At 34.8% G+C, this 13263-nt stretch overlaps 1 protein-coding gene across 1 annotated transcript; it reads right to left on the bottom strand.

Moving 5' to 3' along the window:
• Nucleotides 1-4396: 4396 nt before the first annotated feature.
• Nucleotides 4397-8106, bottom strand: LOC127105265 (TATA box-binding protein-associated factor RNA polymerase I subunit B). The gene is made up of 4 exons (XM_051042433.1): nucleotides 7508-8106; nucleotides 6610-7344; nucleotides 6348-6481; nucleotides 4397-5002 (listed from the first exon to the last, which is right to left on the bottom strand). The coding sequence occupies exons 1-4, from the start codon at nucleotides 8097-8099 to the stop codon at nucleotides 4427-4429; spliced, it is 2037 nt and encodes a 678-aa protein (XP_050898390.1). The 5' UTR covers nucleotides 8100-8106; the 3' UTR covers nucleotides 4397-4426.
• Nucleotides 8107-13263: the final 5157 nt, after the last annotated feature.

The following is a 13263-nucleotide window of genomic DNA, read 5'->3' as shown; positions in this document are numbered from 1 at the left end:
ACTCAATGTCAACACAACCACAAGTATAATATTGGAATACATCCATTCATATTATACGCCATACATACATTATGCAATGAGACTCCACACATGCGGTACCGACTATTCTTGAACATATAGTTCAAGCTCACCGATCAAATCCAGATACGGCTACTAAGCTCACTAGTCCCACTCATTTGAGACCTAGTGACTCACTCACTAATTCCTCACCATGGGAATTAGCTACAGCCCCAAAGGCTATGCTATGCACACTAATCATCTAGCATGCAGACATCGACAACAAATCTACAATAATTCACTCACTAATTCCTCACCATGGGAATTAGCTACAGCCCCAAGGCTATGCTATGCACGCTAATCATCTAGCAAATGCAACATCAACAACAATCCACAATGGACACATGCTCACACTCTAAGCCATACAACAGCCCATTCACAAATACATGCATAATATATACATTCACGACATTATGCATATCATCATACATCATCAATACATTTGTCAAAACATCATATCATCTTAAATAATTGAGCACAGTATTAGCACACTCTACTAATACCTATACTGCTCAAAACAGCGGGAATTAATCCCTATTACATCATACGCCACTATAGGCCAAACATCGATTATGTACACAACATTTAAATTAACACTTTTTCCATACTGCAACAGTGTTAACCGGTTAACGCCCTGGGTTAACCGGTTAACGCAGGCAAAACACGCTTACTGCCCAAAACTTATCAGTGTTAACCGGTTAACGCCCTGGGTTAACCGGTTAACGCAGGCAAACAGCACTAATTCTCAATTCGTAACAGTGTTAACCGGTTAACACCCGGGGTTAACCGGTTAACGCAGACAAAACAGCAGTTCCTGCGCTAACACAAAGCAGAATGCAGAATTCTCCGCATTTTCCGCCGTTAGAGGACTTCCGGACCTCCGATTCCAATTCCGTAAAAAGCTATACGTTAGGGAAATTACAACACACTCAATTACAGGTTCAATTTCAGTTTTTTACACAACATATCCATCACAATTTTCAGCATTCGACAATCCCAATTAGGGTCAATTCAACGGTTTATCACTACCCATTACATGCTAACCCATAATACCCATTAAACGACGATAACCCCCCTTACCTGAGTTAATCCGGCAATCTCTAAGCTCCGAGCTCTTCTCTTCTCCAAATCTTCTTCCTCTTGCTCTGCCTCTTTGCCCTTTCTCCTCTTTCTCAATCGCTTCTCTGTTTCACGTGAAAACCTTTTCTTTACCAAATGGGCTCTTTTTCTTTATTTCACACTTATATATTTTCCAATTTATTTTATTATCCCAATAAAATAATAATTCAATAATTCCAAAATAATAATAATAATAATCCAATTATCTAATTAAATTAATAAATATATTATTAACTTAATTTAAATAATTACTATATTATTATCGGGGTGTTACAGTAACAGTTTCCATCGATGCAAGAGTATGTATGAGATAACTCATAGGAAAAAATCTATGAGCACCAACGCTCGGTCTGGCGTGGCTAAACTATTGGATCTCAATAGCCTGACCTGCAGGATACCAAAGATTCGTTGAATCTGCATAGTGGAGCAACACCCCAGGAATTCATAGTTTATTTTGATGATATTCTGATTTATAGTAAGACCAAGAAAGAGAATTTGGAGCATGTAAAGCAGGTGTTAGAAGTATTACAAGAGAACCAGTTGTACATTAATCTGAAAAAATGTACATTCAGCACCAACAAATTACTTTTCCTAAGCTTTGTTATTGGTGAATAAGGACTTCAAGTGGATGAAAATAAAGTGAGTGCTATCAAGGATTGGTCTGCACATAAATCAGTGGCTGAGGTTCGTAGCTTTCATGGTCTAGCCACATTTTATAGGAGGTTTATCAAGGATTTCAGTACTATTACTACACCTATTACTGAATGTTCGAAGAAATGGAAGTTCAATTAGGGGTTTGAGCAAGAGCGGAGATTTGCATTGATTAAGGAGAAGTTATGTACCGCACCAGTATTAGCATTTTTTGATTTTGACAAAGGGTTCCAAGTTGAATGTGATGCTAATGGAGTAAGGATATGAGTTGTATTATCTCAAGAGAAGAAACCAAACTCCTTTTTCAACGAGAAATTAAGCGATGCTCGCCAAAAATGGAGTACTTATGATCAGATGCAGTCTTTAGAGCTTTGCGCTAGTGGGAACATTAATTGGTTTAGAAGAAGTTCATTATGTTCACTGACCATCAAGATTTGAAGTTTCTTCACAACCAAAAGGTGATAAACAAGATGCATGCTCGATGGGTGAGTTTCCTGCATAAATTTCCTTTTAATATTTAGTATAAGTCAGGGGCTCTTAATAAGGTAGCGGGTGCATTGAGTAGGAGGGATTCCTTACTAATTACCTTAGCACATGAAATAATAGGCTTTGAGTGCCTGACAGAGTTGTATGAAAGTGATGTTGAATTCAAGTATTTATGGACCAAGTTCAGTGGATAGCATCCTTGTGCATATTTTCATATTCGAGATGGCTATCTATTTAAATGGCATTGATTATGCATTCCTTGCTTGTCCTTAAGAGAGAAGTTAATCTTATATATGCATGGTGGTGGTCTTAGCGGTCATCTAGATAGATTCAAGACCATTGCTAGCTTGGAGGAGAGATATTATTAGCCACACTTGAGGAGGGATGTTGGTTCTATAGTCATAAGGTGTTATACTTGTCAGGTTTCTAAAGGCCAATCTCAAAATATTGGTCTTTATATGCATTTACATGTTCCTGATGATATTTGGCAAGATTTTGCCATTGACTTTGCGTTGGACTTTCCTCGTACACAACAAGGTGTATATTATGTATTTGTTGTAGTAGATAGAGTCTCCAAGATAACACATTTCATTGCTTGTATGAAGATTGTTGATGCATCCAACATAGACAAATTGTTTTCCAGGGAGGTTGTGCGTCTTCACTGGGTTCCTAAGTCAATTACTTCAGACAGGGACACCAATTTCTCAGTCATTTACAGATTACTCTTTGGAGATTGTTTGAAACCGAGCTGAAGAGGAGTTCTACAACTCTCCCTCAAACAGATGGACAAACTGAGGTAACCAACAGAACTTTGGGGAATATGATTCTGAGTGTTTGTGGAGACAAGTCGAAGTAATGGGTTTTAGTTTTACCTCTGGTTGAGTTTTCTTATAACAGCGCTTTATGTACTCAGCTACAGAGAAATCACCATTTTCTCTAGTTTATACTTTTGTCCCTAAGCATGTGGTTGATTTGGTTAAGTTGCCTAAGGCACCTAGAGTTAGTGCGGTTGCTGAGAATATGGTTGGAGAGATGATAGTTGTTAAAGAAGCTATCAAGGCTAAGTTAAAGGCTATTGGGCAGAAGAATAAAGTGACTGTTGATAAACGCGAGAAGGTTAAAGTTTTCAATATGGGAGACGATGTTATGGTGTTTCTACGTAAGGAGAGGTTCCCAATCGGTACCAACAAGTTGAAACCACGCAAGAATGACTCGTTCAAAGTGATCTGAAAGATCAATGGTAATACTTATGTGATAGCTCTCCCGGATGCCACTAATATATTTGATACTTTTAATTTTGTCGACATTCATGAGTATCGAGCTGGTGAGGCTCTTTATCAAGAAGATAACTCAGGGGCGAGTTCTTCAGAGGTGGAGGAGACTGATGTAGGAAGGTTGATTGCACATATCAAAGAAGAATTCGCATGTCGAAAAACATTTTAATATTTTACACAATTTTCTATTTTATTCTAATTTAGATTAAAAAACCTATTAGTATTTCTTTAAGTCTATTAGGATTTCTTTTTTCTATATTTAAGCACTCTTCAGATTGGCTGTCAAAATTACTTTTTATCATAATACTGAATAATATTCAGTATTTTTTTATCCGGTAGATTCTAGAGTTTTGTATTTTTTTTATCTGACAGATTCTAGAGTTGTTTTGTATTTTTTTTATCAAGTAGATTCTAGAGTTTTATCTAACTCATTTGCAAATTTGTGTTTTCATTGTTAATCCAGAGTTCCCGACTACATCAATATGTCACAAATCACCACCATCAAATGTCGATAAATTACACTTGATAAATTTTCTTTACAACTAAGAGGGAAAAATTTGTACCCAAAACAAAAATTAATAGTGTTGCACAGGTAGACATATTAGAAACTTGATTTTTTTTTTTTTAATTCAACCTCTAACCAGGTGGGTAAAAATGTGTACTATGAAAAAACTAATATATAAATGAAAATCATTTAATTCTAGAGATTAGCTTCTATTATATGCACGTGAGACAATTGGTTTACCAAGATGCAAAATAAGCACCAAAACATAAAATATGCATATTGTACTTATTAAAACACAATGAAATATTAAAGCACAATATTTATTTTTAAATGTTCAAGTTTTGTGTTCAGATCCATCATCTGTTCCATTTTCAGTTGGCCTAAGAGTACAATATTGACAAGAACTATTAGGAGGTTTCAAATGCAAGCAATGACCAATCTTTTTCTCTAGCCAAGCAAGTCTTCTTTCAAGGCTCAAAACACCAATATGCAAAATCCGAATGTCATTATCATATGCAACTCTAGCAAAAGCCCTAAGCAAAATGTAATAATCAGCATGAGCAACATAGGACAGGGCACCTTTATCCTTCTTTCGAACATAGTGAACATAATCAAGTTTTGTCGGCTTGACATTGGGTGGAATGTAACAAAATCGGTTTTCCTCCATGTCTAATTTCAACTGTCTAATAATGGCTTCTCCGTCTGGCAAACTCTTGGAGGAATTATTATCACTTAAACTTCCGGGCAAGTTGTCATCTGCAACGCAACCGCCATTGTCATGAGAGGGATCGTTGGAACATTCTCTTTTCTTTTCATTTTTAGATGTCTCTTTGACACATCCTTCATTTCTCGACCCCACGCCATTAAAAGAAGAATTGTCTTGCTCTCCAGGTTGTGATGATTTAGTTTTCTGAATGAAAAATACATCAATGTAAATTTATTTTGGCAAGCAACTTTCATAATACAGTTGGCAAACAAAAAATGGACCACCTATAAACTAGACATAACATAGAAGATGGAAAGAAAAATTTCAACCTATACATTTTGAAGCTATCTCAACCCTACAAAATCAGCTTGTAATGGGAAGATTATCCGAATTTATATACACATGTCTAGACCATATCTCATCCAATGTGAGACTCTTAACACCTCTTCAAACCTATGACTGAACATCTAGAGCATGATCTGAGTGACTCAATAATTGGATAGACTTTGAAATCACATAAAAATTTAGAGTTTACTCATCCTTTCAAAACCAACTTGTAGACGAAGGAAGCCAAACTTTTTAGACTCATTTCCGGGCCTTATCTTTATTTTAGTGGAACTAGGATTTTTCCCAATACTATATAACCAAGGAAGGAAAAGTAACATGTTTTTCTAATAAGTGTTATCAAACTCAGATAGCATAGTGGAGCGGCCAACCACAAAAATGGGACAGCGGGATAACCGCTATTTGACTATATTTTACATTAATTATATGAATAATCTATAAAACATATATTTAATGCAAAACCAAACAAATAAAAGAGAAAGAAGAGAAATAGAGTTATTCAATGACTATTACTTAAAAAAACAGAGGATAATATGAATAAAGAAGAGAAAAGAAAGAAGAAGAAAGATTAGAAAAGAAAGATAGAAGAAAAGAAGACTTTAAAAACAGATAACAAAGAAAAGAAATAAGAAAGATGAGAAGAAGAAAAAAAAGAAAAGAAAGCAGAAGAAAGAAGAAAAGAAGAACAGGGAAGTAAAAACCAACTTGAGAAAAGGGGATTGCAGGCGGCGGTGCTAAGAAACGAAGCAGACGGAGGCGGCACTGGGAAGAAGATCGTGAGAAGAAAACTCTGAAAACTGAAGCGAAAGTGTGTGAGAAGATTGAATCCTTTGTTTTGTGTTATAAGTTAGGGCAAATTGGAAAAACTCAACAAAACTCCTCCAACATTTACTTATTTTAAGGGTAAATCTGGACTTTCACATCCAAAGCAGTTCAAACCCGCTAGGGCCGGGAAGCACTCCGCTCAGTGGCTGCTATCTCAAACTGAGACGCGAACCGCTCCTCCATAGCAAAGGGTCACCGCTTCAGGCCACTATCCCGGGATAGCACCACTATTGATAACTCTGATTAAAATCTAGATCAGCAAGGCAATCCAACTGCTTCATTGACACACCCCACGAAAGAATTGAAAGTAATTCCAAGATATTATAATTATAAATGTCTATGCATGCCTATGGAATAATTCATTCAAGTCTTCAATTACCTCTTCATTCTGATAGTGTTCCCATAGGTTTTCAATCATATTTTTCTCTTCATGATTCCCTAAGGATGGTTCTGCTCCAGCAAACACAACATCCTTACAGTATTTGAGATATGCAGGTAAGTCCTTGGAATATGCTGTCAAAATGAAAAACAGGATGTCATATTAGATAACCATTTGAACATTGTGACTTGCCGAAAATGCGAAGAAACAGAATATAAGTTCACATAAAATAGGTTAATACTGCAAGTAAACAAAACTTTACCATGTGTGTCTGCAATTTCATTATATATTGCGTGAAGGTGTCGGAGAAGCCTACCACAATCTAAATTATGTTTTTGATGGTCTGCTGGATTTTTAGCTGAATCTTTGGCAATATCATTATGAGATAAACTTTTCTCCCACTCTCCATAACCATTAATGTTATACAAAATCCTTATTGCTACCACCAGAACCGATACAACACAAACATGAGTAGGTAGCCGAAAATAATCCTTGGATAACGATAACCACGAATCTGGAGGCATCGACCATTCATAAATGCGGCATGCATACGGAAGAATCTTTTCAACAGGAAGAGATAATTTTTCAAGATAACGATAAGCTAATGCATAAAAGTTAACAGGAGGTAACTCCAAGCCTATAAACTGAGCAATTGATGAAGCATATGACTCTAGTTTATGTACCGAAAAAGCTCGGTGAGGCCTGAACATATAACTTGAACTGATAGGACACGCACTTGATGGATTTCCCATGCGCTTATTAATTTCAACAAAAGCAGATAAATACGGAAGCTTCCCTTCACGTGTCCATTTAATCATGTCTGATGGCATGATGGCTTCCCTGGCAATATGACATGCCAAATATGAAACAACAACAGTGCTAACTAGTGGAATCCTATTCTTTAAAGACCTAAACCATAAAAACACAGCTCGCTGACCAAATATATTGTGAGGTTCTGATTTATATTTACCGCGTGAGTTATATTCTTCGGGTTCTCCTGAGAACAAGAAAGCAAGAAATTGATCAAATTACAATAAGCACTTGAAAATAAGTCAAACATCTTCTGGGCGCGTAAAAAAAAAACATTAGACATTTGATTAACATGAAAAATTAGGGCAAATCCAGAAAAATACATGGCAAATTAAACTTCATATCATTACCTTCTTTCTGCCTCTCAGAGTCATCAAGTACTTTATTAGCCCAGTCATCGTCGAAAACACCAGTCTTGGAGACAAATCTCAACCAAATTGGTCCAACCAAGCCACATACTAAAGGGGTAACCTTAAACTCTTTCACCAGAGCTTCACATTGAAGCTCAATCATGATTTGTAACCCCAAAACATACCGCAACCTTATCTCGTTGTGGTAATCTTCAGAGTTCGGAACACTCGTTCCTCCGAAATCAGCCGGAGTTGAGGGACTAGCCTCATCAAAGTGGGACTGAGATGGGTCAACATTCTCTTGTTTTACTTTAACCGGGGGATCAATTAACCGTAGGCTCGAAAGTAAAGTGGATTGGGACAACGGATCATACTGTGAGATGGGTAGAACATGAATTGCTTCGGAATGAGCAGATGCCCGGCGTTGGTGACTGGCCAAGTAGATACCACCGGCGGCTTCCTCTTCGGCACCAGTGTCGAGAGCTTCTAGATTTTGTTCTCCGCAGTTACTGCAGAAGAAGAATCCGTCCGATTCGGGAGCTTCACTCACAAAGTTACAGGATTGACAAGTGAATACACGGTAATCATCCATATTCTGAGCCTATAATTAGAGATATAATTAGCATGAATAACCTAAACAAACTCAATCAGAGAAAATGGACAAGTTTTTACCTTGAATGATGAAAATGAACAGAAAAGGGAACAGAAGCTGCGGGTGTAAAAAAGCAATGAGGAGAGAGTGGAGAGTGGAGAGTGGAGAGTGGAAGAGAGGAGGGTATGGGAATAGTATCGCCGCAAGGTCCTGCCGTGGGATGGGCGGAGGCTGCGGCGGAGTTTTTAGCGGGTAGGGTTCTCGGAAAGATGAAGGAGGAGGAAGACGAGACGGGGAACGATTTCAAGTTGAGAAATCAAATTAAGAATTTTATTTTAATAATATATTTAAAAACTTAAAATTAAATCACTTAATTATAAAAAAGATTAAAAGTAGTGCGAGTCTAAAAAAATATCACACATCTATTTAGTCAGAATCTTTTATATTGACAAATCATAACAAATAAAAGAAAATTTGAACAATTAGAAATAAAAGATTTGTCTCTTAAACAAATAAAATTATTGATTAAATAAAATAGATATTCTTTTAATGGTAATTCCTTAGACAAAAAGTTAATTGTTTTTGATATGGTATAAAATATAGGTTTAATATATGTGTTTTAGTCTCTTTACTTAATTTAATATTTTATAAAAAAATGTTACAAGTTAATTTTTTAATTTCATTTTCGTTATCCTAATTGGTCCCTTCCGTCAATTTTTAACAAAAAAAAAACGTTAAGTTCGGGTGACGTGGCATGACATTAAGATCATTGGTACAAATCTGAATCAAAATTAAGTAGTTAAAAAATGATAGACTATTTAAAATACGGGGGTTTTATTTTCAATCTCCGAAAACAAAATTTCGCAGTTTAAATGATTTAAAAACTGAACCAGAGATCGAACTAGTGAAATTTGCGGTCTAAGGTTTAATTGATTCAAACGGTTAAACCTATGGTCGAATCATTTATTAAATAAACTAATAATATGAAATTAAATTTCATAGATATGTCACACATAATCATATGTTCACAACTTAATAAAATAAATATTTCAAAAATCTATTATAATATTAATACAACAATATCGATAATACATATAATAACATAACATAGTTCTTCACTTCATTTCAACTTTTATTTAAGCATGATTTGACCAAATTGAAGAATTATAATAAAATAAATTAAACTAATTCAAACCAAAATTTAAATAATAAAATATAATAATTAAAATAAAGTTCAAATAATTAAGATAGAATACCAAAAATAAATAATACAATATGTTTTATTTAAAAAATCGAGTTTGAGTTGAACTACGACAAACAAATCTTATTTGACAACAACAAACAATATTGACTTGAACGACAATCAATATTGAGTTGAATATCGTGATTATGTTTAAAAGGGACGGTGTGATGATGATGAAGTGTAGTTGAAAGAAAAATTATAATTGAATGACAAATTTAAAAGTTTGTATGGTCGTAAAAATGTATGAAATTTTTTTTTTGTGATTTGGGAATGTATGTTAAGTTTTGATATTGACATATTAAAAAATAAAATTAAAAATTGTTAATTTAATGCAAAATTTTTGAACCAGACGCTTTTACAAAACTGGTTCCAGTTCTTTGGTTCAAATGGTTTTTGACGGTTCAATATGGTTTTTCCAGTTTTACTCCGGTTTTGACCCACTAACGGTTTTGAAATTCATCTCTGATTCCCGGTCCAACCGATTCAACCGACCGATTTGGTCCGGTTTTTAAAACATTAAACAGTTTATCAGTTTATAACTACATATGTTGACTCAAATTTGTACCAATTGTCTTGTTGTCATGTCACATCACCAGAACTTAATATTTTTATGGCTGAAATTGACGGAAGGAATCAAATATGGTAACTAAAGTGAAATTAATTAAGGTTAGTACCTCAATAAGATAAATAGGATTAGGCTCTACTAGGGTTTTTCGGGCGATTCTCGGCGAGGGGTCTGTTGTGCGCCTAGTTCGGCGCGCGAATGTCAAAATCGTCGATTTTCTCGCATTGAGGCGCATTCAAGGGCTATTCCGGGCCTAATCTGGTTTTCTTCGGTGAGAATCAAACTTCTCTAGGATGTTTCCTCTAATTTTGGTTTAAATTTCTAGCCTTAGGGTTAGGGTTTAAATTCCTAGCCTTAGGGTTAGGGACCTGATCGTTAAGGACTCTCAGGAGGAGTTTGATTCAAAATGGTTTCTTTCTTCTTGTGGATTAGGTTTCTTGCATGTGCATCGTCGGTGCTTCCATGGAGCCACCGTCCTCTTCAGAGTTTGTTCTCACAAACTCAAATATGCAAAAAGGGGATTCTCTGAACCGTGTTTCTAACAAGGTCAGAGATTTCGAAGAGTTAATCCAAACTTCGGTTGCAACTGAAGACTCTGCTATCAAAAGTTTACATATTGCAACCTTGTCGTACAAAAATATAGTTATGGGGTAATCCTCAAGAAGTTTAGAAACCCAAAGTGAAGCATAAATCGTCATGTAAGATTCTAAAGAGGGCTCTCATGTTATCAGGGTTCAGGAAAAGTGGATCGGTGGCTATGAATGTCCCAAATTCATCTTGTCTGAATTGGAGGAACGACAAATTGCTAAACCTTGGGAAAATGGGTTATAACCAAGATGTTGGGGTGTAATATTGGCTATAGGGCTCTGGAAAATCGACTCCAACTTATGTCGGCTAAGAGAGGGGTTCTCAACATAATTGATCTAGGTCAAGAATTCCATCTACTCACCTTCACTAATCAGGAAGACCAAGAGGCCGCTCTTCTTGAAGGTACTTTGCTGATTTACGATCATTATCTTACAGTTCGAGAAAGGAGCCCTAATTTTCGATCGTCCAAATACGCAATCAACCAACTTACTCTAAATAAAATAAATAAATAATAAAACAAATTATCAAAAAAAAGAAAATAAAATAAGGCTTAAATAGTCTATTGGTCCCTGTAAGTTAACGAGTTTTTGATTTGGTGCATGTATCGTTTTTTTTGTATGAGTCCTTATATCTCACTTTTGTGTTGGCGTTAGCCTATATGATTAAAATTCTGTTAAAAAAAGTTGACTGGACTAATGGTGCACACATGGAACTGTTGAGTTGGTTAACATCGCTAACGGTGCACACAAAAACAATAATAAAATGTTAAAATGTTAAATATTTGAAATAATAATTAGTTTAATTAGTATTTCAAATATTAATATGAAATATAAACTATTAAATATTAATAGTTTATATTTAAACTAATTAGTTGAAATAGTTTAATAGTTAAAATAGTTTAATAATTAAAATATGAAATATTAAATATTAATATTTAAATTAATTTAAACTTTTTAATATTTAAATACTAAATAATTGAAATATTTAATAAATTTATTATTTAATAAACTATATAATTGAAATAAACTATTGAAATAGTTTAATAGTTGAAATATGAAATATGAAATATTAATATTTAAACTAATTTAAAAATTTTAATATTGAAATATTTAATAAGTTAATTATTTAATAAACTAAATAATTGAAATAAACTATTGAAATATTAAATAATTAAACTAATTAATAAATTATTTAGATAACTTTATACCAGTTATGTAATATATATATTTGTTGTAACAAATAAAACAAATGTGTTAGTTGGTCTAGTGATAATGTGTTACCATGTCGGAAAATGGTGAGCGTGATGGCGGCGCGATGAGGACGAGTGGCAGTACGTCGCTTTGGTGGTGGCTCTGCTGTCGAAAAATGGTGGTTTCATCTGTGTGGGGCTTCGCGAAGTAGTTTTCGGCGAATTCTTCTTCTTTTCTTTTTCCATTTGATTTTTCTGTTATAGATTTATTGTTGTTGTGTGGCTGAGTTGAAATTATTGAGTGGTTGCTTTTATCTTGTTGTGGTGTATTGTTGTTATTGTTTTGAAATTTTATGGTAAAAAATTGAAGGAAGATGGTGATGAATAGTATGGAGTATGGTTTGAGTCGGTGGTAACAATTGTTGGGTGTTTTCACTGTGTAGAGTTTTGTTTCATGTGTGATAATGTTGATAACTATGTGGAAGTTGTTTTAAGGTATGGTTGTGTTTGAAATTAAAGGTGGAAGGTGGGTTCATGAATGGTGAAGGATTGGTTTTGATGAACCTTGGTTAGATAGATGTGAGGTTGCTTTATGAATGATGTGTGAATTTGTTAATTGTATATGAATCATGAAGTGAGAGGGGTTAAGATTAGTCTTATGAAAGTTTTTTTACTGGTTTTACATATGTGTATGTATTCAAGGTGTAGTGAGAATTGGGGAGATGAATATGTTAGAACAAGATCTGGTTCTGCATCTGGCCTTTAGTTGTGATGATAACAATACATTGTTTCTTAGAGAATAATTTTGTACATCGATGGTTTTGTTGTCTAGTGTGTAGATTTTGCTAACAGGTTCTAACTCTGAAGCAATGACGTGTGACATCATCAGATTCTAGAATCAACATACTCTAACTCCAAGGAGATACAAGTGCTTTACAAGATGTTGTTAAGTTCTAGAAAGCTCTTAGACATCGGTTTTAATGAACGTACGTGCTAAAGCTTCTGACTATGACTCTGATTGTTAGAGCCTCTGAAGGTTTAACTGCCTTTAAGATTTTGCACTCAAGTTCTGAAAACTTTGAAGAACAAGATCTGAAGACTCTAAAGACCAGGTTCTAAGGAATTGTGTCAAGACTCTGAAGACCAAGGTTCTAAAGCTTCTGTCAACTTGTCTCTTGATCCTTCTAGGCATGCTTCAACATCATTTTATCAGAAGCCTATGAAGATTAGAAGACAAGATCAAAAGGTTTTACGTCAGGAAAATAGTACACAATACAAAATCACCTTTCCTCAACTACCCTGATTTTATGGGCTAAGGATTGTACTACTGTACCATTTTTCCGCTTGTATGCAAACCGCTATAAATGAGACAACTGCATTTCAGTATTCTAATTCTACCCTCCAACGGGTCTTTTTCCATGTATATATAAAGGAGACTTGGAGATTTAAAGAGGTTTCCAATTCACGCTACTGAAAAATGCTTACGCTATTGAATATACACAAGCTCTTAGTAAATATTATTTTATGTGTATATTCTTTGTAAACACGCAAGAGTTTTTGCTCGTTACTGTGTGAGATA

Source organism: Lathyrus oleraceus, chromosome 7 (genome assembly GCF_024323335.1).
Source record: "Lathyrus oleraceus cultivar Zhongwan6 chromosome 7, CAAS_Psat_ZW6_1.0, whole genome shotgun sequence".
In the NCBI taxonomy this organism is placed as follows: domain Eukaryota; kingdom Viridiplantae; phylum Streptophyta; class Magnoliopsida; order Fabales; family Fabaceae; genus Lathyrus; species Lathyrus oleraceus.
Note: the sequence above shows the minus strand (reverse complement) of the source record. Positions and strands in the feature narration are given on the sequence as shown.